Raw genomic sequence first — 23,799 nt, forward strand, 5'->3', positions numbered from 1 at the left:
TGGACCACTGGGCAAATCGTGGAACAAGTCAACTTCGTGGCAGTGCCATGGCATTATAGCATCAACCAATCATTCACATTTATTTTATAAAGCCCTTTTTACATCAGCAGTTGTCAAAGTGCTCTACAGATACCCAACCTAAAACCCCAAAAGAACAAGCAATGCAGAAGCACAGTGACTAGGAAAAACTCCCTAGAAGGCAGGAAGAAAACTAGAGTGGAAGAAACCTAGCATGATTCCAATCTTAAAACATGCTACACACGGCAACCAGACAAATCAAATCAAGAGACTGAAATAAACAAAAAGAGGGATGTTGAAAAAGGAACAAGAAAGAGCGAGAGTAAACATGTCCAATAATTTAATAAATTATTAAGAGATACAGGGGGGCTCAGTAGATGTAAACATTTGACATACAGTATAATACAAATTAAAGACACTTTACTTCCACTACAATGCACCATAAATGATGACATGAGAAGGAAGAAATAAAAGCATAAGTGAGTTAGTGTTTAATGGGTGAATGGTACTACTATATAGACGGGTTAGCTGACAACGTCATGAAAATGACACGCACGTAGATAAGGCAGAAGTTCGTGTGGCGTTGTGATGCTGAACGGTCAGATAGCTAGCAACAATGACAAGAAGCTGCCATGTGGGGAATCGTATGAGGCTGGTTTCAGCTTGTTGCATCTTCCTATTAATAACATGAGGTGTTTCGAATGATGCCACGTCTTAGCAAATGTCAGCCATTTTAGCAATCTAACCAACAACAAGCGCTCATTGTGCAAATCTATGTTTTCAAAGCACATTTGGAGACGAAGTATAGTTTGCCCTATAGTTGCTGACACGTCGGTATTGTTGCTAAACAACCAGCCCATCTATAGAAGCGGTATGTAATGCACGTCCTACCATTCAGAAATAAAGGAGGAAACTAAGTACATTTTAGACTTCCATAAGTGTGATCCTTGAAATAGGGGAATTATGACCTGTGGTATAGATATGAATTATTTCTAGAACAGTTTTTGATTTTGACTATGTTGAAGGGTATCAGATGTATCCTAATGATGTCCTGCCATTAGAAGTGGTGGTGTCTTCATCTCAAATGACAGAAGACTGTTGTTGTCATCGTTGTCTTGGCAGATGATGACGTGGTCACAAACCATGGCTTGTGCTCATCATCGACTCATCTCTTTATGTCCCGAATGGCACCCTATTCCCTTTTAAGTGCACTACTTTTGACCAGAGCCCCATGGGACACCGTATGAGCCGTAGTCAAAAGTAGTGCCCTAAAAAAAGGGAAATAGGGTGCCATTTGGGATGAAATCAAGTGTGTTGCCACCTGAACTGTGCTCGATGGCTACATTAAGACTCAACGTTAAGCTGATTTTCCCTCAACACGTCTCCGTTTATTACAACACAAGGTACCTTCGACTTGGCCATTAACCCCCAGTTTAAAGGGAAAGGCCCAAATCCTACAGTACAGTGGCGGCTCCCTCCTTCCCTCACTGAGACCAATAAACCAACATCTGATCTCCATTCACATGTAGGACCTTACTATACAGTGTATTAAGATAACATACTTTGAAAAGGACGACGTTGAACAATAAAGATCTGGACTATTGACTGACTGCTGTTGTTGACTCTAAGGTATAGTAGTGTAGATTCATTGCAGTACATGGGGCTCCAGCCCTGATTGGCTCTCTCCCCGTCTCTCTCACTGCAGCAGGGATTCCATCACAGCCTCGGGCTTTGAAGATCTTTTCCTGTCAGGAGATAAGAGGGCAGCATGAACAAATTGCACCCTTTTCCCTATATAGTGCACTACTTTTGACCTGGGCCCATAGAGAATAGGGTGACACTGGGGACACAGATGAGATGATCATGGGGATAATATTCACTGAGTATACAAAACATTAAGAACACCTGCTGTTTCCATGACAGACTGACCAGGGGCATCCAGCTGAAAGCTATGATCCTTATTGATGTCACTTGTTAAATCCACTTCAATCCGTGTAGATGAAGGGGAGGAGACGGGTTAAAGAAACGTTTTTATGCCTTCAGACAATTGAGACATGGATGGTGTCTGTGTGCCATTCAGAGGGTGAATGGGCAAGACAATGGGGTATGTTATTACTAGACAAATGATTGAAGTGTCTTTGAACAGGGTCTGGTAGTAGGTGCCAGGCGCACCGCTTTGTGTGAGGAACTGCAACGCTACTGGGTTTTTCACATTTAACAGTTTATCAAGAATGTGTATCAAGACTATCAAGAATAGTCCACCACCCAAAGGACATCCAGCCAACTTGACACAACTGTTGGAAGAATTTGGAGTCAACATGGGCCAGCATCCCTGTGGAACGCTTTCGACACCTTGTAGAGTCCATGCCCCAACGAATTGAGTCTGTTCTGAGGGGAGGGCAACTCAAAATGAGGAATGTGTGTCTAAACGCTGTTTTATACACTCAGTGTATATATTTCTATAGTTCTAGGGAAGTGACATTAAGGTTGACCAGAAAGCAGCAAATATATGATAATAACAAGGTGTAGTATTTGTCAGAAGTGCAGAAGAACGCTGTGATAACAGCTTTTACAGTAACATTTTACCATGGGACGTAACACCTGATAAAGTGATACATTATAGTAAAGATAGACCTCATAGTATTCTCTATAATCGGACATTTATTCAGAAATGAAATATTACTATTGTTGTTATTTTAATTTTGTATTATTCTGGATAATCATGTACCGACAGCAGCTGGGAGACAGGCGGCGGTGGTGGTGGTGGTTTACCTTCGTCCAGTCTTGGCCCTACTACTCTTGGAGGTCCTGGGCCTCTCCAGCTTCATCAGTGACTGTCTCATACTCTCCTCTGTGTAGGCCAAGTACACATGAGACAGGTCCACCTCAAACGGCTGGGGGGGAAGAGGGAGAGAGGAAGGAGAGGGACAGAGGAAGGAGAGGGACAGAGGAAGGAGAGGGACAGAGGAAGGAGAGGGACAGAGGAAGGAGAGGGACAGAGGAAGGAGAGGGACAGAGGAAGGAGAGGGACAGAGGAAGGAGAGGGACAGGTAGAGGAGAGGGACAGAGGAAGGAGAGGGACAGGTAGAGGAGAGGGATAGAGGAAGGAGAGGGCAGGTGGAGGAGAGGGATAGAGGAAGGAGAGGGCAGGTGGAGGAGAGGGAGAGAGGAAGGAGAGGGATAGAGGAGGGGGAGAGGGGAGAGAAGGAAGGGAGAGAGGAGGAGAGGGAGAGAGGAAGGAGAGGGCCAGGTGGAGGAGAGGGATAGAGGAAGGAGAGGGCAGGTGGAGGAGAGGGATAGAGGAAGGAGAGGAGGAGGTAGAGGAAGGAGAGGGCAGGTGGAGGAGAGGGATAGAGGAAGGAGAGGGATAGGTGGAAGAGAGGGATAGGTGGAAGAGAGGGACAGAGGAAGGAGAGGGACAGGTGGAAGAGAGGGATAGAGGAAGAGAAGGAGGAGGAGGGCAGGTGGAGGAGAGGGATAGAGGAAGGAGAGGGCAGGTGGAGGAGAGGGACAGAGGAAGGAGAGGGCAGGTGGAAGAGGGAGAGGAACAGAGGAAGGTGGAAGAGAGGGATAGGTGGAAGAGAGGGACAGAGGAAGGAGAGGGCAGGTGGAAGAGAGGGACAGAGGAAGGAGAGGGCAGGTGGAGGGATAGAGGAAGGGAGGGCAGGTGGAGGAGAGGGAAGGAAGGAGGGCAGGTGGAGGAGAGGGATAGAGGAAGGAGAGGGCAGGTGGAGGAGAGGGATAGAGGAAGGAGAGGGCAGGTGGAGGAGAGGGATAGAGGAAGGAGAGGGATAGAGGAAGGAGAGGGATAGAGGAAGGAGAGGGATAGGTGGAGGAGAAAGAGAATGTGAGGGTAGAATAATATTATCCAGATCCACCATGCTGTGTTTGTCTTGTTATGTAGGCGTGAACTAAGAACTCACATCTTTGTCTTTCTTGTCCGGCACGGGGGTCTGTTTTCTCATGTTGTTACCAGTGTAGGCTACACATTTCTGAGGACCAACAAGTAACCATGGAAACAATGTCATAAGCATGAAGCAATCACACCAATGTTGCTCTGTACTGTCTATGTTAATGAAGAAACTCCCTCCCCTTAGCCTAACTATTCTCAGGTTAAATATTTCACTGTGGCTGATTGCAGAACTCACCAGCTGCCATTCCCCAATGTCCTCATTCCAGTGTACGTAATTCTCAATCATCTCCTGCACCAGACAGGAAGAAGCAGGAACCATATTAGCATCAGTGCTAACTAAATACTCGCTCACACAAGTATAAATGGACGGATGGACACGCGTGTTCTCAAACACACACCCACCTGGTATTCCTGTGGGATGAAGTTGTCTATGATGAGCATCTGCAGTCGTAGCTCTCTGCTGAGGTGGCGGATATTCTCCAGCAGGCCCTCGATCTCCCGGTGATGCTCCTGCTGCAGGTCGGCCATCTGACAACAACAACAACAACAACAATATCTGAATGAACCCAGAACCAATGCTGTGTTAATGAGGTCATGAATCAATGCGGTGTGTTAATGTTCTGCTCCTGCTGCAGGTCATCAACAACACAATAAGTCCCCAAGTCCTGTGTTTGAACCCACTTGGGATGCATCCTATTCACTATATAGTGCACTAGTTTTCACCAGAGCCCTGTGGGACTTGGATTCTTACCTCTGACTTGGCAGCCATCAGCATGGTCCAGACTTTCTTCAGCTTCTTGGTCTTCCCCTGAGCCTCCTCCTGCAGACTGGTGTACTTCTCCTCAATGTCCAGACGCTCCGCCTGCAAAAAAGACAGGGAGTTTGGCATTTCATTTATTTCATCATTAACGGAAAACCTCAACACTTTTGAACCTCATTAATTATCTCCATGTAGATCCTGGAATGGTGCTGGAGATAATGAATCTGATGTTAAAAAGTTGTAAAGTGTCCCTTTAACACAGCAGACTGCTCCAGCCGGGAGACAACAGCAGACTGCTCCAGCCGGGAGACAACAGTAGACTGCTCCAGCCGGGAGACAACAGTAGACTGCTCCAGCCGGGAGACAACAGCAGACTGCTCCAGACGGAGACAACAGCAGACTGCTCCAGACGGAGACAACAGCAGACTGCTCCAGACGGAGACAACAGTAGACTGCTCCAGACGGAGACAACAGTAGACTGCTCCAGACGGAGACAACAGCAGACTGCTCCAGACGGAGACAACAGCAGACTGCTCCAGACGGAGACAACAGTAGACTGCTCCAGACGGAGACAACAGCAGACTGCTCCAGACGGAGACAACAGCAGACTGCTCCAGACGGAGACAACAGTAGACTGCTCCAGACGGAGACAACAGCAGACTGCTCCAGACGGAGACAACAGCAGACTGCTCCAGACGGAGACAACAGCAGACTGCTCCAGCCGGGAGACAACAGCAGACTGCTCCAGACGGAGACAACAGCAGACTGCTCCAGCCCGAGACAACAGTAGACTGCTCCAGACGGGGACAACAGTAGACTGCTCCAGCCGGAGACAACAGCAGACTGCTCCAGCCCGAGACAACAGCAGACTGCTCCAGACGGAGACAACAGTAGACTGCTCCAGACGGAGACAACAGTAGACTGCTCCAGACGGAGACAACAGTAGACTGCTCCAGACGGAGACAACAGTAGACTGCTCCAGACGGAGACAACAGTAGACTGCTCCAGACGGAGACAACAGTAGACTGCTCCAGACGGGACAACAGCAGACTGCTCCAGACGGAGACAACAGTAGACTGCTCCAGACGGGGTCAACAGTAGACTGCTCCAGACCGAGACAACAGTAGACTGCTCCAGACGGGGTCAACAGTAGACTGCTCCAGCCCGAGACAACAGTAGACTGCCCCAGACGGGGACAATAGTAGACCGCCACAGACGGGGACAATAGTAGACCGCCACAGACGTGGACAATCGTACATGCAGGAAAATAATAATGCCTGAAGGCTTTCCCGCCCATTGTGGTTTTCTCTGGCAACAAGATTGAGTCAACAATGGCTGTCTCAAATGATACCCTATATAGGGCACTACTTCTGACCACTCACTAATTTCAGCAGAACATTCAGCAGAAGAAGAAGGAAACGTCTGATGTCATAAACTCTATATCGGGCAATACGCTTTAGGGATCAAATCAAGACTACTGATCCTTCAGTATTGGTCTCTTATTGTCAGTTTGCAGCATGTATTATGTTGACAGATTACATTGTCATTTTCAGACTGAGAAAAGCAAAGCAGGCAGCTCATCTGAACTAGCAAGGTGCTGACTGGTGACTTTAAAGCAGAGGTATTCAAACTTCTTCAACATGGACCCCATTTTTTCCCACCAGAAATTCTGGTGACCCCTACTTCACCCGAAAATCTGAGGACAACGTTCAAATAGGTAAATGGTTTTCACATCAACAAATAATGTTAAAATCATTCAATTAAGATAACCAATGTATACATTTACAATATTTCTAATTATCTTGCACAAACACATTTGTATATTGTCCCATAGAAGAATCTGTACTGTAAATGTTTGGCCCTCAGTCCAGCCTCTCTCAGCCTATTGTGGACAGTCTGAGCACTGATGGAGGGATTGTGTGTTCCTGCTGTAACTCGGGCAGTTGTTGCCGCCATCCGGTACTTGTCCCGCAGGTGTGATGCTCGGATGTATGGATCCTGTGCACGTGTTGTTATACATGGTCTGCCACTGCGAGGACAATCAGCTGTCCATCCTGTCTCCCTGTAGCGCTGTCGTAGGCGTCTCACAGTACGGACATTGCAATTTATTGCCCTGGCCACATCTGCAGTCCGCATGCCTCGCAGCATTCCTAAGGCACGTTCACGAAGATGAGCAGGGACCCTGGGCATCTTTCTTTTGGTGTTTTTCAGAGTCAGTAGAAAGGCCTCTTTAGTGTCCTAAGTTTTCATAACTGTGACCTTAATTGAATACCGTCTGTAAGCTGTTAGTGTCTTAACGACCGTTCCACAGGTGCATGTTCATTAATCTTTTTTCTCTCCGAGTTTACGTTAAATGACTCATTTCGGTACCCAATATGCTGGGAATGACGATGATGCCATATCCTGTCAGTGCCCTCATACCAAAATATAACATCTCCACTTATCACTGATCAACATCCCCTCTCCACTCAGACAGACAGAGAAAGTTTGGTGGTAAGCATTTTGATACAGAAATGACTGGCATGCTGTCAGAGTTAACCACTGAGGCATATATGCATTACAGCTCTTCAGTTGGCTGAACTAAGACTCAGCCTGGTTATCCCCCCCCTTTCAATGTAGATGCTCTATTTCGCTGTGTGCTATAACTCCTCTTCCTCCAGTTCTCTGCAGTGCTGCTTTGAGTTGATAGTCCTACATCCATATTGAGATGTACAGTGTTTTCAGAAAGTATTCACACCCCTTGACTTGTTGTTGTGTTACAGACTGAATTTCAAAAAACATCATTCCACTTTTGACATTATTGGGTTTTATGTGTAGACCAGTGACACAAAATCTCAATGTCATCCATTTGTAAATTAAGACGGTAACACAACAACATGTTCCCAGCCAAGCGGCTGGGAACACTTTCTGAAAGTAATATATTGTGATACAGTGTGTAAGATGGTATACCTCCTTCTCCTCTAGCTCTCTGCGGAGCTGCTCAGCCCTCCTGCGTCTCTCCTCTAACTCATTGTTAGACTCCTGCAGTAGTTTCTCCTGCTCCTCAGCCTTGGCCAGGAGGTCCACTCCTCCTACGATCACCTTCTTCTCCAGGGCTGACAGCTTCTCCAGCAGCAGGTGATGCTCCTGCCTGGGGGAAGGAGGTTAGAGGTCAGTAGATCAGAAAATACCTTCAGTAGGCTAGGTGGAGTTTCTGGCATATTTCTTCAACCCTTCTAGGAAGTCTCAAATCTACAAGAGGGCATCCAAAAGTATCTAGGAGTAGGGGGGAAAGCAAATTTTAAAGCAGTAGATTATTCTTCAACTGTGATTTCTGGAAAACTTGGGAATTTAGGGAATGTTTGTAACCCCAGACTCACTGCGCTTTGAGGAGATCCTTCTCTCTCTTCTCCAGTTCTGCCCTGACCTTGTTCCTCTCCTCCTCCTCCATGTCCAGCTTGGCTTCTAGCTCCTTCCTCTCCTCCTCGATCTTCGCCTGCATCTCCACCATCTTGTCTGGAGAAACCTTCTTCTTTTTCCCTTTAATAATAATAATAATAATAATAATAATAATAATAGTGATGATCATTTATTTGACTTATAGAGCCATTCCTGAAGTCCACAGCCATCATGGACGTTTCTGAATGACATGTTATTGTTCAGATCCTCCCTACCACCTCAACCCACCCACTAAGGGGAGGGGGAAGTTTCCCCCTAGGTACAGAATGCAGACGTAGGATCAGCTTCCCATCGCCCAATCCCTAACCTTCACCGTTAGAACATGCAAAACTGATCTAAGATCTGCATCTAGGGGAACATCACCCTATACCCAACCCAGTCTGATTCATAGGTTTGCTTAAACAGCACCAGTCTGGTCCCAGATCCGTTTGTGTCGTCTAGCCAACACCTATGGTCATTGTCACACCTTGCACAAACAGATCTGGGACCAGGCTAAGACAGCACATCATATTACAATGGTCAATTAGTCAAATATTAGATGTAACACACATATAGTCGCTCTCTCTCCAAGGTGTTAGATTGTAGCTACAGTCTTCTACAGAGCAGTAAAAACTACATTGGCTGTATGATTCAGCTCCTTGATGTACAGACTGCTGTCTCTTCTTTCTGCAGATACTATCCATTAGATTCCGAGCAGGAAGTTAAAAGGTGCTTTTAAAGATGTGTGTGTGTGTGTCTCAAATGGGACCCTAAATCCCTAAATAGTGCACTATGCCCTATGGGCCTTGGTAAAAAAGTAGTGCTCTACATAGGGAATAGGGTGCCATTTGAGAACAGCTTCTAGACAGAGTGCAGGCCTCAGGCCTATTCACAAGGCACTCTCTCTCAGAGATATAGACATGGAGACAGTAAGTGATGGAGAAGACCATGACAAAGTGGCAGTACAGTGATATAGAGAACCTTAAATCATACTGACTGACTGAACCATAGATTTAATTCTGTTGCCGTTTTTTGTTAGCGTTAAAGCTAGTTAGTCAAGTCAATTAAATTCTATCAGTTCGATAATTAAATTAAATTCTATAGTTCACTGAAATAAATTGCAAATATAACCTGGTCCCAGATCTGTCTGACAACCAGAGTAAAGAAGTTGCCTGTGCACATACAGATCTAGAACCAGACTAGAGACATTGGATGTGTCCTAAACAGCACCCTACTACCTATTTTGAGTCCTACTTTTAACCAGAGTCCTCTATGTAGGGAATAAGGTGCAGTGTGGAACAGTCTTCTAGACTCCTCAGAGAGGAGGCACAGACACAACAGACAGACCAAGAGAGAAATAGGAAACAGAAGGACAGACAGACAAACAGACCAAGAGAGAAATAGGACACAGAGAAACAGAAAGACAGACAGACAAACAGACCAAGAGAGAAGTAGGACACAGAGAAAGACAGATAAAAAGAGTATGAGAGACAGTTGAAGTCGGAAGTTTACATACACTTAGGATGGAGTCATTAAAACTAGTTTTTCAACCACTCTACACATTTCTTGTTAACAAACTAAAGTTTTGGCAAGTCGGTTAGGACATCTACTTTGTGCATGACACAAGTCATTTTTCCAACAATTGTTTGTTTACAGACTTATAATTCACTGTATCACAATTCCAGTGGGTCAGAAGTTAACATAGACTAAGTTGACTGTGCCTTTAAATAGCATGGAAAATTCCAGAAAATGATGGTCATGGCTTCAGAAGTTTCTGATTGACTCAAATTATGTCAATTAGCCTATTGGAGGTGTACCTGTGGATATATTTCAAAGCCTACATTTAAACTCAGTGCCTCTTTGCTTGACATCATGGGAAAATCTAAAGAAATTAGCTAAGACCTCAGAAAAAAAAATTGTAGACCTCCACAAGGTTCATCCTTGGGAGCAATATCCAAACGCCTGAAGGTACCACGTCCATCTGTACGAACAATAGTGGGCAAGTATAAACCCCATGGGACCACACAGCCGTCATACAGCTCAGGAAGTGTTCTGTCTCCTAGAGATGAACGTACTTCGGTGTGAAAAGTGCAAATCAATCCCAGAACAACAGCGAAGGACCTTGTGAAGATGCTGGAGGAAACCGATACAAAAGTATCTATATCCACTTGTAAAAACAAGTCCTATATCGACATTACCTGAAAGGCAAGGAAAAAGGGGGAGGCTTGCAAGCCGAAGAACACCATCCCAACCGTGAAGCACGGTGGTGGCAGCATCATGTCGTGGGGGTGCTTTGCTGCAGGAGGGACTGGTGCACTTCACAAAATAGATGGCATCATGAGGCAGGGAAATTATGTGGATATATTGAAGCAACATCTGAAGACATCAGTCAGGAAGTTAAAACTTGGTCGCAGATGGGTCTTCCAAATGGACAATGACCCCAAGCATACTTCCAAATTTGTGGCAAAATGGCTTAAGGATAACAAAGTCGAAGGTATTGGAGTGGCCATCACAAAGCCCTGACCTCAATCCAATTGAACATTTGCGGGCAGAACTGAAAAAGCGTGTGTGAGCAAGGAGGCCTACAAACCTGACTCAGTTACACCAGCTCTGTCAGGAGGAATGGGCCAAAATTCACCCAACTGATTGTGGGAAGCTTGTGAAAGGCTACCCGAAACATTTGACCCAAGTTAAACAATTTAAAGGCAATGCTACCAAATACTAATTGAATGTATGTAAACTTCTGAACCACTGGGAATGTGATGAAAGAAATAAAAGCTGAAATAAATCATTCTCGACTATTATTCTGACATTTCACATTCTTAAAATAAAATGGTGATCCTAACTGACCTAAAACAGGGACTTTTTTTACTAGGATTAAATGTCAGGAATTGGGAAAAACTGAGTTTAAATGTATTTGGCTATGGTGTATGTAAACTTCCGACTTCAACTGTTTATATAAGACCGGTAGGGCAGGCAGGGCAGGCAGGCAGGTAAGGGAGGTTAACATTAGGAGGGTCCTGAGAGAACTCCAGTCAATACTTTGAGGAGTTAGCCACAGCACCTACAGATCAGGGACAGTTTGTAGGTCTGGGTCTATCAGGCTCCTCAGAGTTGGTGATCTAGGATCAGGCCCCCTTGTCCATAAAATCATTATGATATAGGCCTAAAAGGCAAAACAGATCCTAGATCAGCACTCTCAACTCAGAGATGCTTTGTGAATACAGTCTCTGGACCATATTAACTAGCAGTTGGTGGTAGGGTTGGTAGTGCAGACAGCAAGCTGCTCTCACTCACTAGTCTGAGCCTTGGGTTTCTCCTCAGTGGTCTGTGCCTCTATAGAGGAGTCTGAGCTACTGATGCTGCTGCCACTGCCTGCAACACAGAGTAGAGTAGACACTCAACAGGGACACGTCAAACACAAAGAGAGATGGAGAGAGGGGGGGGTGATGGAAGGATGGGGAGAGGGAGGGAGAGAGAAGATAAGGAGAGAGAAAGAGAGGCTCCAAGGACACGCCGACCACAGAGAGTGAGAGATGGAGGAGAGCGAGATGGGGGCAAATGGGGACATTGAGAAAGCACAATAAACCTGGAGAGCAACCAGCCTACAAGCCAATCCTATACAGTTGATATAACCAGCTACATTAAGCAGTGCATGGAGAACGGACACACTAGGGCTGGGCGATACATCAAATTAATTTAAATGTATGTTTTAGTGCGATGTTCCAAATGCCTGTATTGCAAGAATCGAGGTAAAATGTTTGATAAAATCCATTATAGTCAAATGTAGGAACTGGGTCCACAACTACCCTGCTATCTAGATGTGTGAAGGTTAATGTATAAGCATGATCCATCATGTATGACATTCCTGGGAGTGTGTCAAATTAAATGTTGTATTACCATATCATTTTTGTATGTTCTCTATAGTTATGTACTTTAAAATGTATCAATTGACCAATTCGGCACATTTGGGTAGACTTAATAGAAAATATTGTGCAGTATTACACATTTTCACTGGATTTTCACAAGAAAAACTGTCAAGACACTAGTTGTACTATGACAGCAGTGTATTAAAGCCTATAAGGAGGTCCCAATAAATATACAGATAATTTGAGAATGGCGTGTGAATGATCATTCTGACTTGAACAGTGCCTTCAGAAAGTATTCAAACCCCTCAACTTTTTCACATTTTGTTGTTGTTACAGCCTGAATTAGTAAGTGGTCTAAATTGAGATTATTTTTTGTGTCACTGACGAACATACAATGCCCCATAATGTCAAAGTGGAAATATAATTAAAGTGAAAAGGAAATGCTGAAATGTCGTGTGTCATAGTATTCAACCCTGTTGTTATGACAAGCCTAAATAAGTTCAGTAGTAAATATTTGCTTAACAAGTCACATAATAAGTTATATGGACTCACTCTGGTTGTAATAATATCGTTTCACATGATGTTTTAATGGCGACCAGATCTCTGTACCCCACACATACAATTATCTGGAAGGTTCCTCAGTCCAGCAGTGAATTTCAAACACAGATTCAACCACAAAGACCAGGGAAGTTTTCCAATGCCTCAAAGAAAGAGGGGCACCTATTGGTAGATGGGTAAAAATAAAGAGGCAGACATTGAATTTCCTTTTGAACATTGTGAAGTAATTAATTACACTTTGGATGGTGTATCAATACTCCCTGTCACTACAAAGATTCAGGCTTCCTTCCTAACTCAGTTGCCGGAGAGGAAGGAAACCGCTCAGGGATTTCACCATGAGGCCAATGGTGACTTTAAAACAGTTACAGAGTTTAATGGCAGTGATAGGAGAAAACTGAGCATTGATCAACAACATTGTAGATACTCCACAATATTAACCTATTTGACAGAGTAAAAAGGTAGCATGTACAGAATAAAAAAATATTCCAAAACATGCATCATGTTTGCAACAAGAGAGTAAAATGATACTGCAAAACATTTTGTAAAGCAATTCACTTTTTGTCCTAAATACAAAGTGTTTTGTTTGGGGCAAATCCAATACAACACATTACTGAGTACCACTCTCCATATTTTCAGGCATAGTGGTGGCTGCATCATGTTATGGGTATGCTTGTAATCATTAAGAACTGGGGAGTTTTTCAGGATAATAAATAAACGGAATTGAGTTAAGCACAGGCAAAATCATAGATGAAAACCTGGTTGTCTGCTTTCCACCAGACACTGGGAGATGAATTCACCTTCCAGCAGGACAATAACCTAAAACACAAGGCCAAATCTACACTGGAGTTGCTTCCCAAGAAGACAGTGGCCGAGTAAGAGTTTTGACTTAAATCTGCTTGAAAATCTATGGCAAGACTTGAAAATGGTTGTCTAGCAATGATCGACTTCAAAATTGACAGGTGTGGAAAGCTCTTAAGAGGCTTACCCAGAAAGACTCACAGCTGTAATCACTGTCAAAAAGGTCTAATATGTATTGACTCAGGGGTGTGAATAGTTACATAAATGAGATATTTCTGTATTTAATTTCCTATAAATTTGCAAGAAATTCTAAAAACATGTTTTCACTGTCATTATGGGGTAGTATGTGTAGATGGGTGAGAGAAAAACATACATTTAATCCATTTTGAATTCAGGCTGTAACACAACAAAATGTGGAATAAGTCCAGGGGTATGAATACTTTCTGAAGCCGTCGTAGATGTGTACAGTTTCACATTTTCTTATCTTTTCCACCTTTTGCCTAACCTAAAAAGCCTTTGGGGAACTTCCTAGCTCAGACTACCGAAACCAGTTTAGTGTTTATTAAGCCAGAGTACACACAGAGGCCATGGCTCTCTCTCTACATGGCTTCTGGGTACTTTCAGAGCGATTTCCTTCACATGGAGGATGCTGACTCATTTTAGTCATCAGGAAATAAGCCCACACTAATAATCATGTCTAACATCTGACTGACAACTCGTTCACATGAAGGCGGACAAACCTTTGATGACAGCGTCAACAATAAATGGCTAAGATGATTGTGTGTGCAAGAAATCATGCATCAGTTTTTCCCCCGTTGTATTAGAGTGCATTAAAGTGCATCTTCCTAATGCAGGGCTGGGAGCAGAGTTGCCATAAATAAACCCAACTCTTCTCTGAAACATATTTTCTTCGTATATTAAGTTTTAAAAAGCATCAGGGGACATGGGCACTGGGGAGCAGTCCTCTACTGCATCCCAAATTGCATCCTATTCCCTATATTAGGGGACAACATTTTAGTACATGTCATAGAAACCCAGTGACCTTCACAGAAACCCAGTGACCTTCACAGAAACCCAGTGACCTTCATAAGGAGCCAACACAGTCCTGTTGGGAGAGAGGAAGAACGGGGCCCCTTTACCTCTCCGTTTCCTTCGTCCCTCTCCTCCTTCTCTTCCCTCGTCATCTCCTTCATCCATCTCTTCTGATCCACTGCCCTCCGACCCGGAGATCTCTTCCCCTGGAACAGCAGAACAGAAAACAATTTAGTTACAAACTCAGGTTAACGCGCAGGTTAACTCTCCTTAAACCCTTAGCGCAGGTTTACTAGAAATTGATTAAGACTAGTCTTGGACTAAAACGATTCTCCATGAAGCATACTTTTCAGTCTAAGACTAGGAAATGGGAAATCAGCCCAAAAAGTATTTGGATCCAATCCTAACTTGAACACAGAAGTGTGTTTGTCATTTTACAACTCCTGTCCCAAATGAAGACAGCATCAATAGAGAGGACCACTAACTGACCTTCTTGGAGTTTCTTCTTAAGGTCTTCGATCTCCTTCTGGAACTGCCGTAGCAGGGCATCCTTGGGGTCTTCATTGATCCGGGCTTTGTTCTTGATGTTCTTGGCCCGGTTGGCGTAACGCAGCGTGCTGATGGTCTCGTCATAGTTGTAGTCCGCTGGGCCGATGTTCGCACACTAACCGTTGAAAAAGTTTATGAGAATACGATATATATTATGAGAGATTAAAATCTGACCTTTTATGAAAGAACAGCAAGGAACGAGAGCTTGGTAGACTTCATCATAATAAATGAAACATTTGTATATATGTATTTATTAATAGTTTTCAAAATTGGATGCCAGTTGGCATTTGTGTCACTTAATCTGATCTACCCCCAAGTAATAAGACGGATAAATACCTAACAAAATACACAAAACGCAACAATTTCAACAAGTTAAAGTTCATAAGGAAATCAGTCAATTTAAATAAATAAATGAGGCCTTGATCTATGGATTTCACATGACTGCTCAGCCTTGGGTGAGCCTGGGAGGACATAGGGCCAACCACTTGGTAGCCAGGCCAATAAGAATGAGTTTTTCCCTCATAAAAGGGCTTTATTAGACAGAAATACAGTTTCATCAGCTGTCCGGGTGGCTGGTCTCAGACGATCCCGCAGGTGAAGAAGCCAGATGTCATGGATACAAGTGGTCTGCTGTCGTCAGGCCGGTTGGACGTACTGACAAAATTATCTAAAAATACATTGGAGGTGACTTATGGTAGATAAATTAACATTAAATTATCTGGCAACAGCTCTGGTGGACATTCCTGCAGTCAGCATGCCAATTGCACGCTCCCTCAAAACTTGAAAAATCTGTGGTGTTGAGTGACAAAATTGCACATTTTAGATTAGCCTTTTATTAACCCATTAACACAAGGTGCACATATCTTAATGATCATGCTGTTTAATGAGCTTCTTGATATTCCACACCTCTCAGGTGGATGGATTATCTTGGCAAAGGAGAAATGCTCACTAACAGGGATGTAAACCAATTTGTGCACAATATTTGAGAGAAATAAGCTTTTTGTGCGTATGGAACATTTCTGGGATCTTTTATTTCAGCTCATGAAACCAACACTTTACATGTTGCGTTTATATGTTTGTACCCCTGCATATGTAAATATAGTATTGGAACTGACCCTGTATATAACATGCTTACTTATTTACTGTTTATTCTACTGTTACATTGTTAGTGATTACTGCAAATGTTGGGTTTTGAGTTTACAAGAAAAGGCATTTCACTGCACTTGTGCATGTGACATTAAAACGAATGAGTCATTGGCACCAATTAGTGTCAATGGTAGCAACACAGAACTAGAATGAGTAGAACGGGCCGCCACAACCAAGTCAATGATGTAGAAGGGGAGTACTGGCAGCCATTTTGTGTGTACCCATAGCATTAAAGCAGCAGGAAGTGTTGTTAGTTACCATCATGGTCTTGGAGTTTCCCCCCAGTGAGTCCTGCAGCAGGCGGGTGAGTTTGGAGTTCCTGTAGGGGACGTGGGTGCTCTTCCCGTCCACCAGGGCTGAGATGACGTTACCCAGTGTGGAAAGAGACAGGTTGATCTTAGTGGCCTCTTTCAGTCGCTGGCCAGTCGCTCCTGTCTTCCCCTGGCGCTCAGAACCCTGGGGGGGGAGAGAGAAAGAGAGAGAACAGTGTGGGGGGGTTAACTGATGATTATGTTTTCTGTCTGTTTGCCATGTGTGGGCCGCATGCCTTAAAGCCAGAAACATTTCCATTCCACAATAACATGTTGAATCTGATAAGAACTCACTCAACAGGGCTTACTGACTTCACCTAGCGGCCTTTAAACATTGATAATTGGACCACAAAAAAAAAAATCATAAAAATCCTATATATTGGAATTCAAAATTATAATTCCCATTGCAGAGACTAAGAAAACCAGAGAAATGTATGACGGTAATCTATACAGATTTGGTTCTTAAATCTCAAAAAACAGAAACCAAGTTACCAAAATGTGCTTACTCCTTCAAAGCATCAAGTTCACTCTCTGGGAGATTCCATCGGTTTGATATCTGTTGAGGTAAATGATATCTTTATTCTATTTCACAGTAAACGTTCATGTGACTTCCTTACCGCCAGATCCACTAAGTGGAGTTTTCCCATGCGTACGTGCTGGTCTCCATCCACACCCTTCTCGCTGCACTCGATGGTGATGGTGAAGATGGCATGAGAGCGAGAGCTGTGTTCATTCATGTTGGTGGAGCCAACCGAGCCTGGGTAGGATAAAGCAATACACATTCAGAAACATAAAACTCAAGACTGTATTTTCTTGGTTCACTTCATAATAACTTGGTTACACGTCATAGTAACTTCCATGAGTGTGATTGTAACCTTTATTTAACCAGGACAATTTGTATTTATTTATTTGACCTTTATTTAACCAGGTAAGCTAGTTGAGAACAAGTTCCCATTTGCAACTGCGACCTGGCCAAGATAAAGCATAGCAGTTCGACACATACAACGACAGAGTTACACATGGAATAAACAAAACATACAGTCAATAATACAGTTGAAAATGGAAAACAAAAAGTCTATATACAGTGTGTGAAAATGAGGTAAGATAAGGGAGGTAAGGCAATAAATAGGCCATGGTGGGGAAGTAATTACAATATAGCGATTAAACACTGGAATGGTAGATGTGCAGAAGATGAATGTGCAAGTAGAGATACTGGGGTGCAAAGGAGCAAGATAAATAAATAAATACTGTATGGGGATGAGGTAGGTAGATAGCCCATCTGTAAACAGCCCATCTATGTACAGGTGCAGTGATCTGTGAGCTGCTCTGACAGCTGGTGCTTAAAGCTAGTGAGGGAGATGTGAGTCTCCAGCTTCAGACGAGTATGAAGCGAGGGCCAACCAACGAGAGCGTACAGGTCGCAGTGGTGGGTAATGTATGGGGCTTTGGTGACAAAACGGATGGCACTGTGATAGACTGCATCCAATTTGTTGAGTAGAGTGTTGGAGGCTATTTTATAGATGACATCGCCAAAGTCGAGGATCGGTAGGATGGTCAGTTTTACAAGGGTATGTTTGGCAGCATGACTGAAGGATGCTTTGTTGCGATATAGGAAGCCGATTCTAGATTTAATTTTGGATTAAATGCTTAATGTGAGTCTGGAAGGAGAGTTTACAGTCTAAAACAGACACCTAGGTATTTGTAGTTGTCCACGTATTCGAAGTCAGAGCCGTCCAGAGTAGTGATGCTGGACGGGCGGGCAGTGATCGATTGAATAGCATGCATTTAGTTTTACTTGCATTTAAGAGCAGTTGGAGGCCACGGAAGGAGAGTTGTATGGCATTGAAGCTCGTTTGGAGGTTTGTTAACACAGTGTCCAAAGAAGGGCCAGAAGTATACAGAATGGTGTCGTCTGCGTAGAGGTGGATCAGAGAATCACCAGCAGCAAGAGCGACATCATTGATGTATACAGAGAAGAGAGTCGGCCCAAGAATTGAACCCTGTGGCACCCCCATAGACTGCCAGAGGTCCGGACAACAGGCCCTCTGATTTGACACATTGAACTCTATCAGAGAAGTAGTTGGTAAACCAGGCGAGGTAATCATTTGAGAAACCAAGGCTGTCGGGTCTGCCAATAAGAATGTGGTGATTGACAGAGTTGAAGGCTTTGGCCAGGTCGGTGAATACGGCTGCACAGTAATGTCTCTTATCAATGGCGGTTATGATGTCGTTTAGAACCTTGAGCGTGGCTGAGGTGCACCCATGACCAGCTCTGAAAGCAGATTGCATAGCAAAGAAGGTACGGTGGGATTCGAAATGGTCGGTAATCTGTTTGTTAACTTGGCTTTCGAAGACCTTAGAAAGACAGGGTAGGATAGATCTGTAGCAGTTTGGGTCTAGAGTGTCTCCCCCTTTGAAGAGGGGGATGACTGTGGCAGCTTTCCAATCATTGAGAATCTCAGACGATACGAAAGAGAGGTTGAACAGGCTAGTAATAGGGGTTGCAACAATTTTGGCAGAAAATTTTAGAAAGAGAGGGTCCAGATTGCTGTGCCGGGTAGGGGTAGCCAGGTGGAAAGCATGGCCAGCCGTAGAGAAATGCTTATTGAAATTCTCAATTATAGTGGATTTATCGGTGGTGACAGTGTTTCCTAGCCTCAGAGCAGTGGGCAGCTGGGAGGAGGTGCTCTTATTCTCCATGGACTTTACAGTGTCCCAGAACTTTTTGAGTTTGTACTACAGGATGCAAATTTCTGTGTGAAAAAGCTAGCCTTAGCTTTCCTAACTCCCTGTGTATATTTGTTCCTAACTTCCCTGAAAAGTTGCATATCACGGGGGCTATTCGATGCTAATGCAGAATGCCACAGGATGGTTTTGTGCTGGTGAAGGGCAGTCAGGTCTGGAGTGAACCAAGGACTATATCTATTCCTGGTTCTACATTTTTTGAATGGAGCATGCTTGTTTAAGATGGTGAAGAAGGCACTTTTAAAGAATAACCAGGCATCCTCTACTGACGGGATGAGGTCAATGTCATTCCAGAATACCCCGGCCAGGTCGATTAGAAAGGCCTGCTCGCAGAAGTGTTTCAGGGAGCGTTTGACAGTGATGAGGGTTGGTCGTTTGATCGCAGACCCATTACAGATGCAGGCAATGATCGCAGAGGTCTTGATTGAAAACAGCAGAATTGTGTTTGGAGGGCAAGTTAGTTAGGATGATATCTATGAGGGTGCCGTGTTTACTGATTTGGGGTTGTACCTGGTAGGTTCATTGATAATTTGTGTGAGATTGAGGGCATCAAGCTTATATGGTAGGATGGCCGGGGTGTTAAGCATGTCCCAGTTTAGGTCACCAAGTAGCACGAGCTCAGAAGAAAGATGGAGGGCAATCAATTAACTTTTTTTTTTTTTTAAATTTAACCTTTATTTAACTAGGAAAGTTAGTTAAGAACAAATTCTTATTTTCAATGACGGCCTAGGAACAGTGGGTTAAGTGCCTTGTTCAGAGGCAGAACGACATGTATCTTTTTTGACCTTGTCAGCTCGGGGATTCGATCTTGCAACCTTTCAGTTACTAGTCAAAATGCTCTAACCGTTAGGCTACCTGCCACCCCGACATATGGTGTTGAGGGCACAGCTGGGGGCAGAGGGTGGTCTATAGCAAGCGGCAACGGTGAGAGACTTGTTTCTGGAAAGGTTCATTTTTTAGAAGTAGAAGCTCGAATTGTTTGGGTACAATGGATAGTAAGACAGAACCCTTGAGGTTAGAAACCTATTTTGTGAGGGGGGGGGTCTGGCAAATGGTATATACTGTACGATCATGAATTCTAATGCTTATAACTCTTATAAATGCTTTGTGTGAATCTTTACGGTTCTTGTGCCCCATTGTCATAATCCTGTCCATGTCATCAGCGTTGTTCACCACATAACCAGACAGGTCCTTGATGTAAACACCCACATCTGGCCTCTCCTTCACCTGGTGGTCACACAAACACAAATCAATGATATGAGTTAGGATGCTGCAATACTCTCTAATTCCTCTTATACGTTCATATCTTAAATTCCCTCCTGGGAACCAACAACGTTATCATGCTCATCTGTATTAGAAACTAAGAAGTGAATTATGAGAGGTTTAATCATCTATAGTTCCCTTAACAGAGAACATCCCAGTCATGTGCTATGTCCTGTTGTCTCCTTTCAAGAACCAATGATATTGATGTGTTATTGAGAAACCAATGGAGATTAGTTATGATAAAGAAATCATCTTCAATTCCCTTTCTGGGCCCCTAATATTGTGTAATGTCCCATTCTGTGCTTCTAGGTACCAACAACGTTATCATACTCATCTTTATCATTTGGTCACTGTGGTCTTATCTACAAATCTACAAAGCCACCGTACTTCTACACCTGCATTGCTTGCTGTTTGGGGTTTTAGGCTGGGTTTCTGTACAGCACTTTGAGATATCAGCTGATGTAAAAAAGGATTTATAAATTTGATTTGAAATCAAACCAATAAGCTACTACCTATGAAGCTAGCACCAGTGTTTAAAAAAAGATATATATATTATTGTATGGTTAATCTAATTAATGGGATAATGTTCTTCATATCTACAGCTGCTTCTTGCTAAATTAATGGGATGGTTTTTCTGAGAATCATATCATATGAAACATCTATAACCTCCAGCCTCTGCATCTGGTCCTTCCCGAGCAGGTCCCTCACTTCTTCGTTGTAAATCTCCAGATAAGACACGCGAACTAAGAACCTGCGGGTGAGAGGTAAGATACTTTTTTCAAATCAACCTCAAACTGAGAGACTGTCAGCAGCAAGCATGTCAAAAACAGCCCCTGTCTTTTTTTTCTTGCAAGCCTAAGCCTCTTCTGACTCCAACCAGTGTTGTGTGACTGAGGCCTTTTGCTCTCCTAGGGGCTGAAAATAATAAGTCAAGTCATAGCATGTTGCATCAAACAATTGCCTGGCAATGAACCAGTTCCGATTGTTTTGCCTGTTTGTGTTAATGTCCTTACCGGGTGTCGCCCTCTGCTTTGGCGATGTGGCCGAACACATGAGCAAATGAGTTGGGGATTATTCCTCGGAGCTCTGGCGCTGCCCTCACTCCCTCCATGGTGAACGTCTTTCCTGTCCCTGTCTGTCCGTACGCGAAGATGGTCCCTGGAGAAAACACAGGCTCAGTACTAAAACATTAAGAGGTGGTTTTTCCAGGCAGATGGAGCCTTGTCCTGTACTAAAAAAAAACACATTAAATGGAGAATTTCTACTATGCTTAATCTGTGTCCGCAAACCGCCCTTGATAGAGAGTCTCATCCCATGCTTTTATTACAAGCAGGCTTGACTACTGTAATGCTCTCCTGTCTGGTCTACCCAAGAAAGCCATTGGTCAACTGCAAAACCTACAGAATGCTGCAGCACGGCCACTGACCAAGACCAGATGTAGAGCACACATTACACCGGTTTTAAGGTCTCTGCACTAGTTGCGTGTGAGTTTAAGAATACATTTTAAGATTATCCTATTGGTTTTTAAAATCAATCCACAATTGTGCACCCCAATACATGTCAGACATGCTTTTAAGTTACGTACTGTTAGGCTCTATTACTAGAGTCAGAACTCTACGGACATTGTGAAAGCTCAAACCAAGTTTATTCTTCCCAGAGGGTCAATACAGCCGCATTAGACAAAGACATGTTCCACCCGTGGTAGTATACGTAGCCCACTTTGGGTGTAGTCTCCTCATCGCTAAACATTGCATCATTATTGCTAGTCAGGGAGCTGAGTGATATAGGCCTTATGCGTTTCCTCCCCTCATCAATAATGCCACATGTAACCATTTTCCCTGCACTCAGCCCCTCCCAAACTTCATTATGGCACCCCTCATAATCTCTTTTATAACTAATGATTAATTATAGTTAAAGCTCAGAAATCCAAAACCTTTCAGTACCCACTAGGTTCCTCAGGTCCTCTGGCATCTCAAAGCCTAGGATCAAGAGGCATGGAGAGGCAGCCTTTAGTTAGTATGCCCCCAGCCCTCTGGAACAGCCTGCCAGAGAACCTGGGGGGGGGGGCTGAAACTGTGGACACATTTAAAAGAGATCTTAAAACACGTATTTTTACCTTTGCTTTTCCTGTTTCAGTTTGTGTCAAACTTGTGTTTGTTTTGTAGTAAACATTTCATATTTTATTTCCCTTGTTTTCCCCCTGTAAAGCACATTGCACTGCATGTCTGAAATGTGCTGTAGTAGGAATAACGCTTGATTTGATTTGAACAAATGCAATTGTGTAGTTCTGAATGGTTTGTCAGCAACAGTGATCATTTCAAATCCTCTCTCCACTTACCATTGTAACCCTCCAATACTGAGTCTATGATGGGGCGGGCTGTCAGATTGTAAACGTCCAGCTGTTTGCTGTCTGGTCCGAACACCGTGTCAAATGTGAAGGTCTTGGGGGGTTCGTGGGTGGTCTCTAATTTGTTGACGGTTATGGTCCCTCGGTTCTCATCCACACTGACGGCCTGCTTGTGGCCCATACTCCTCTCCTTCTGGTTCAGCGGGCGACATCGCACAACCACTTTGACGTTGTCCATGACCTCCGGCTTGTCAGATTTGTCCATCTTGTTGCTCTGCAAGGGAGGGAAATAACTATTCATGATGCCAGCCACCTAGTAGCTACATGACTTCCGAGCCGATGCCTCATGTAAATGCAATATGAAAACATCGCCCATTGCTAATGTTAATAATCTCGCCACAGCAAAGGGAGACAAACTGGCTGGCTTGCTATAATGACTCGTTAGCAAACTAACATTACCGTACAGCTAACGCTAGTTAAGATAGTTAGATAGCTAAGTAACTGTCAAGATAGTTGAAAGAGCTAACTGCTAGTTCAATGTATTGCCAATACTTGAGGGCACGTAGCTAATCTGCAATGTATTGCAAACTCTTGCTGTTGCCAAGCAAGCTAGCTAATGTTAGCATGTTTACTAACCAGCTGCTGCATTATGCACAACGAATAAAACTTAGTTAACACAGTAACTTGGCTAACAGCATGCCCTTGCTGTATCCTGGTTGTAATGTATATGGCTGCATATCTATCAAATATAAATGACACCGTCTAAAATAGGTTGAAAATAGCATTAGCTAGCTAGCTAAACTAACGCTAGCGTCATATCATTCGGGTGAAGGGAGGAACACCTCTGAAAAACAGCGGAATACAAAGGGCCCACTTACCGGCATTTTAAGACTTTAGCTTTTGATGTTTAAAATTACATGAGACAATAGCAAATGCTTTTGGATGCTTTGATGGTAGTGTTTATCTTACAAAAATGATTTAGATGCCAACGCAGTGCCTATTTCATCAGTGGCCCATTTCCTCCGATGCTGATCGAATTGAGTCTGCGGCGGCGCAGTAGACTGGTGGGGAGG

General features: G+C 43.8%; 1 protein-coding gene across 2 annotated transcripts; it reads right to left on the reverse strand.

Annotated features, from left to right (window-relative positions):
• Positions 1-341: 341 nt before the first annotated feature.
• Positions 342-23,799, reverse strand: LOC112237676 (kinesin-like protein KIF3A). Of its 2 annotated transcripts, XM_024406272.2 has the most exons (18): positions 23,605-23,799; positions 22,718-23,000; positions 21,393-21,537; positions 21,046-21,130; positions 20,238-20,343; positions 16,989-17,128; positions 16,319-16,516; positions 14,855-15,029; positions 14,473-14,571; positions 11,406-11,483; positions 8,051-8,210; positions 7,641-7,821; positions 4,683-4,793; positions 4,334-4,459; positions 4,167-4,220; positions 3,942-4,010; positions 2,791-2,912; positions 342-1,763 (listed from the first exon to the last, which is right to left on the reverse strand). In XM_024406272.2, exons 1-18 carry the CDS (start codon positions 23,608-23,610, stop codon positions 1,715-1,717), a joined length of 2,187 nt encoding a protein of 728 aa, XP_024262040.1. In that variant the 5' UTR covers positions 23,611-23,799; the 3' UTR covers positions 342-1,714. The 2 variants fall into 2 exon arrangements, with proteins under 2 accessions (XP_024262040.1, XP_024262041.1); XM_024406273.2 differs by lacking the exon at positions 11,406-11,483 and having other exon boundaries at positions 23,605-23,796.

The sequence above is a fragment of the Oncorhynchus tshawytscha genome, linkage group LG21, assembly GCF_018296145.1.
Source record: "Oncorhynchus tshawytscha isolate Ot180627B linkage group LG21, Otsh_v2.0, whole genome shotgun sequence".
Taxonomy (NCBI): domain Eukaryota; kingdom Metazoa; phylum Chordata; class Actinopteri; order Salmoniformes; family Salmonidae; genus Oncorhynchus; species Oncorhynchus tshawytscha.

Excerpts from the sequence above, each read along its gene's own strand:
- LOC112237676 (XM_024406272.2), bottom strand. Across the intron at positions 8,211-11,405 it reads GAAACCCAAGGCTCAGACTA|GGAAAAAGAAGAAGGTTTCT; the intron begins GTGAGTGAGAGC and ends TTATTATTAAAG. Across the intron at positions 7,822-8,050 it reads AAGGATCTCCTCAAAGCGCA|GCAGGAGCATCACCTGCTGC; the intron begins GTGAGTCTGGGG and ends TCCTTCCCCCAG.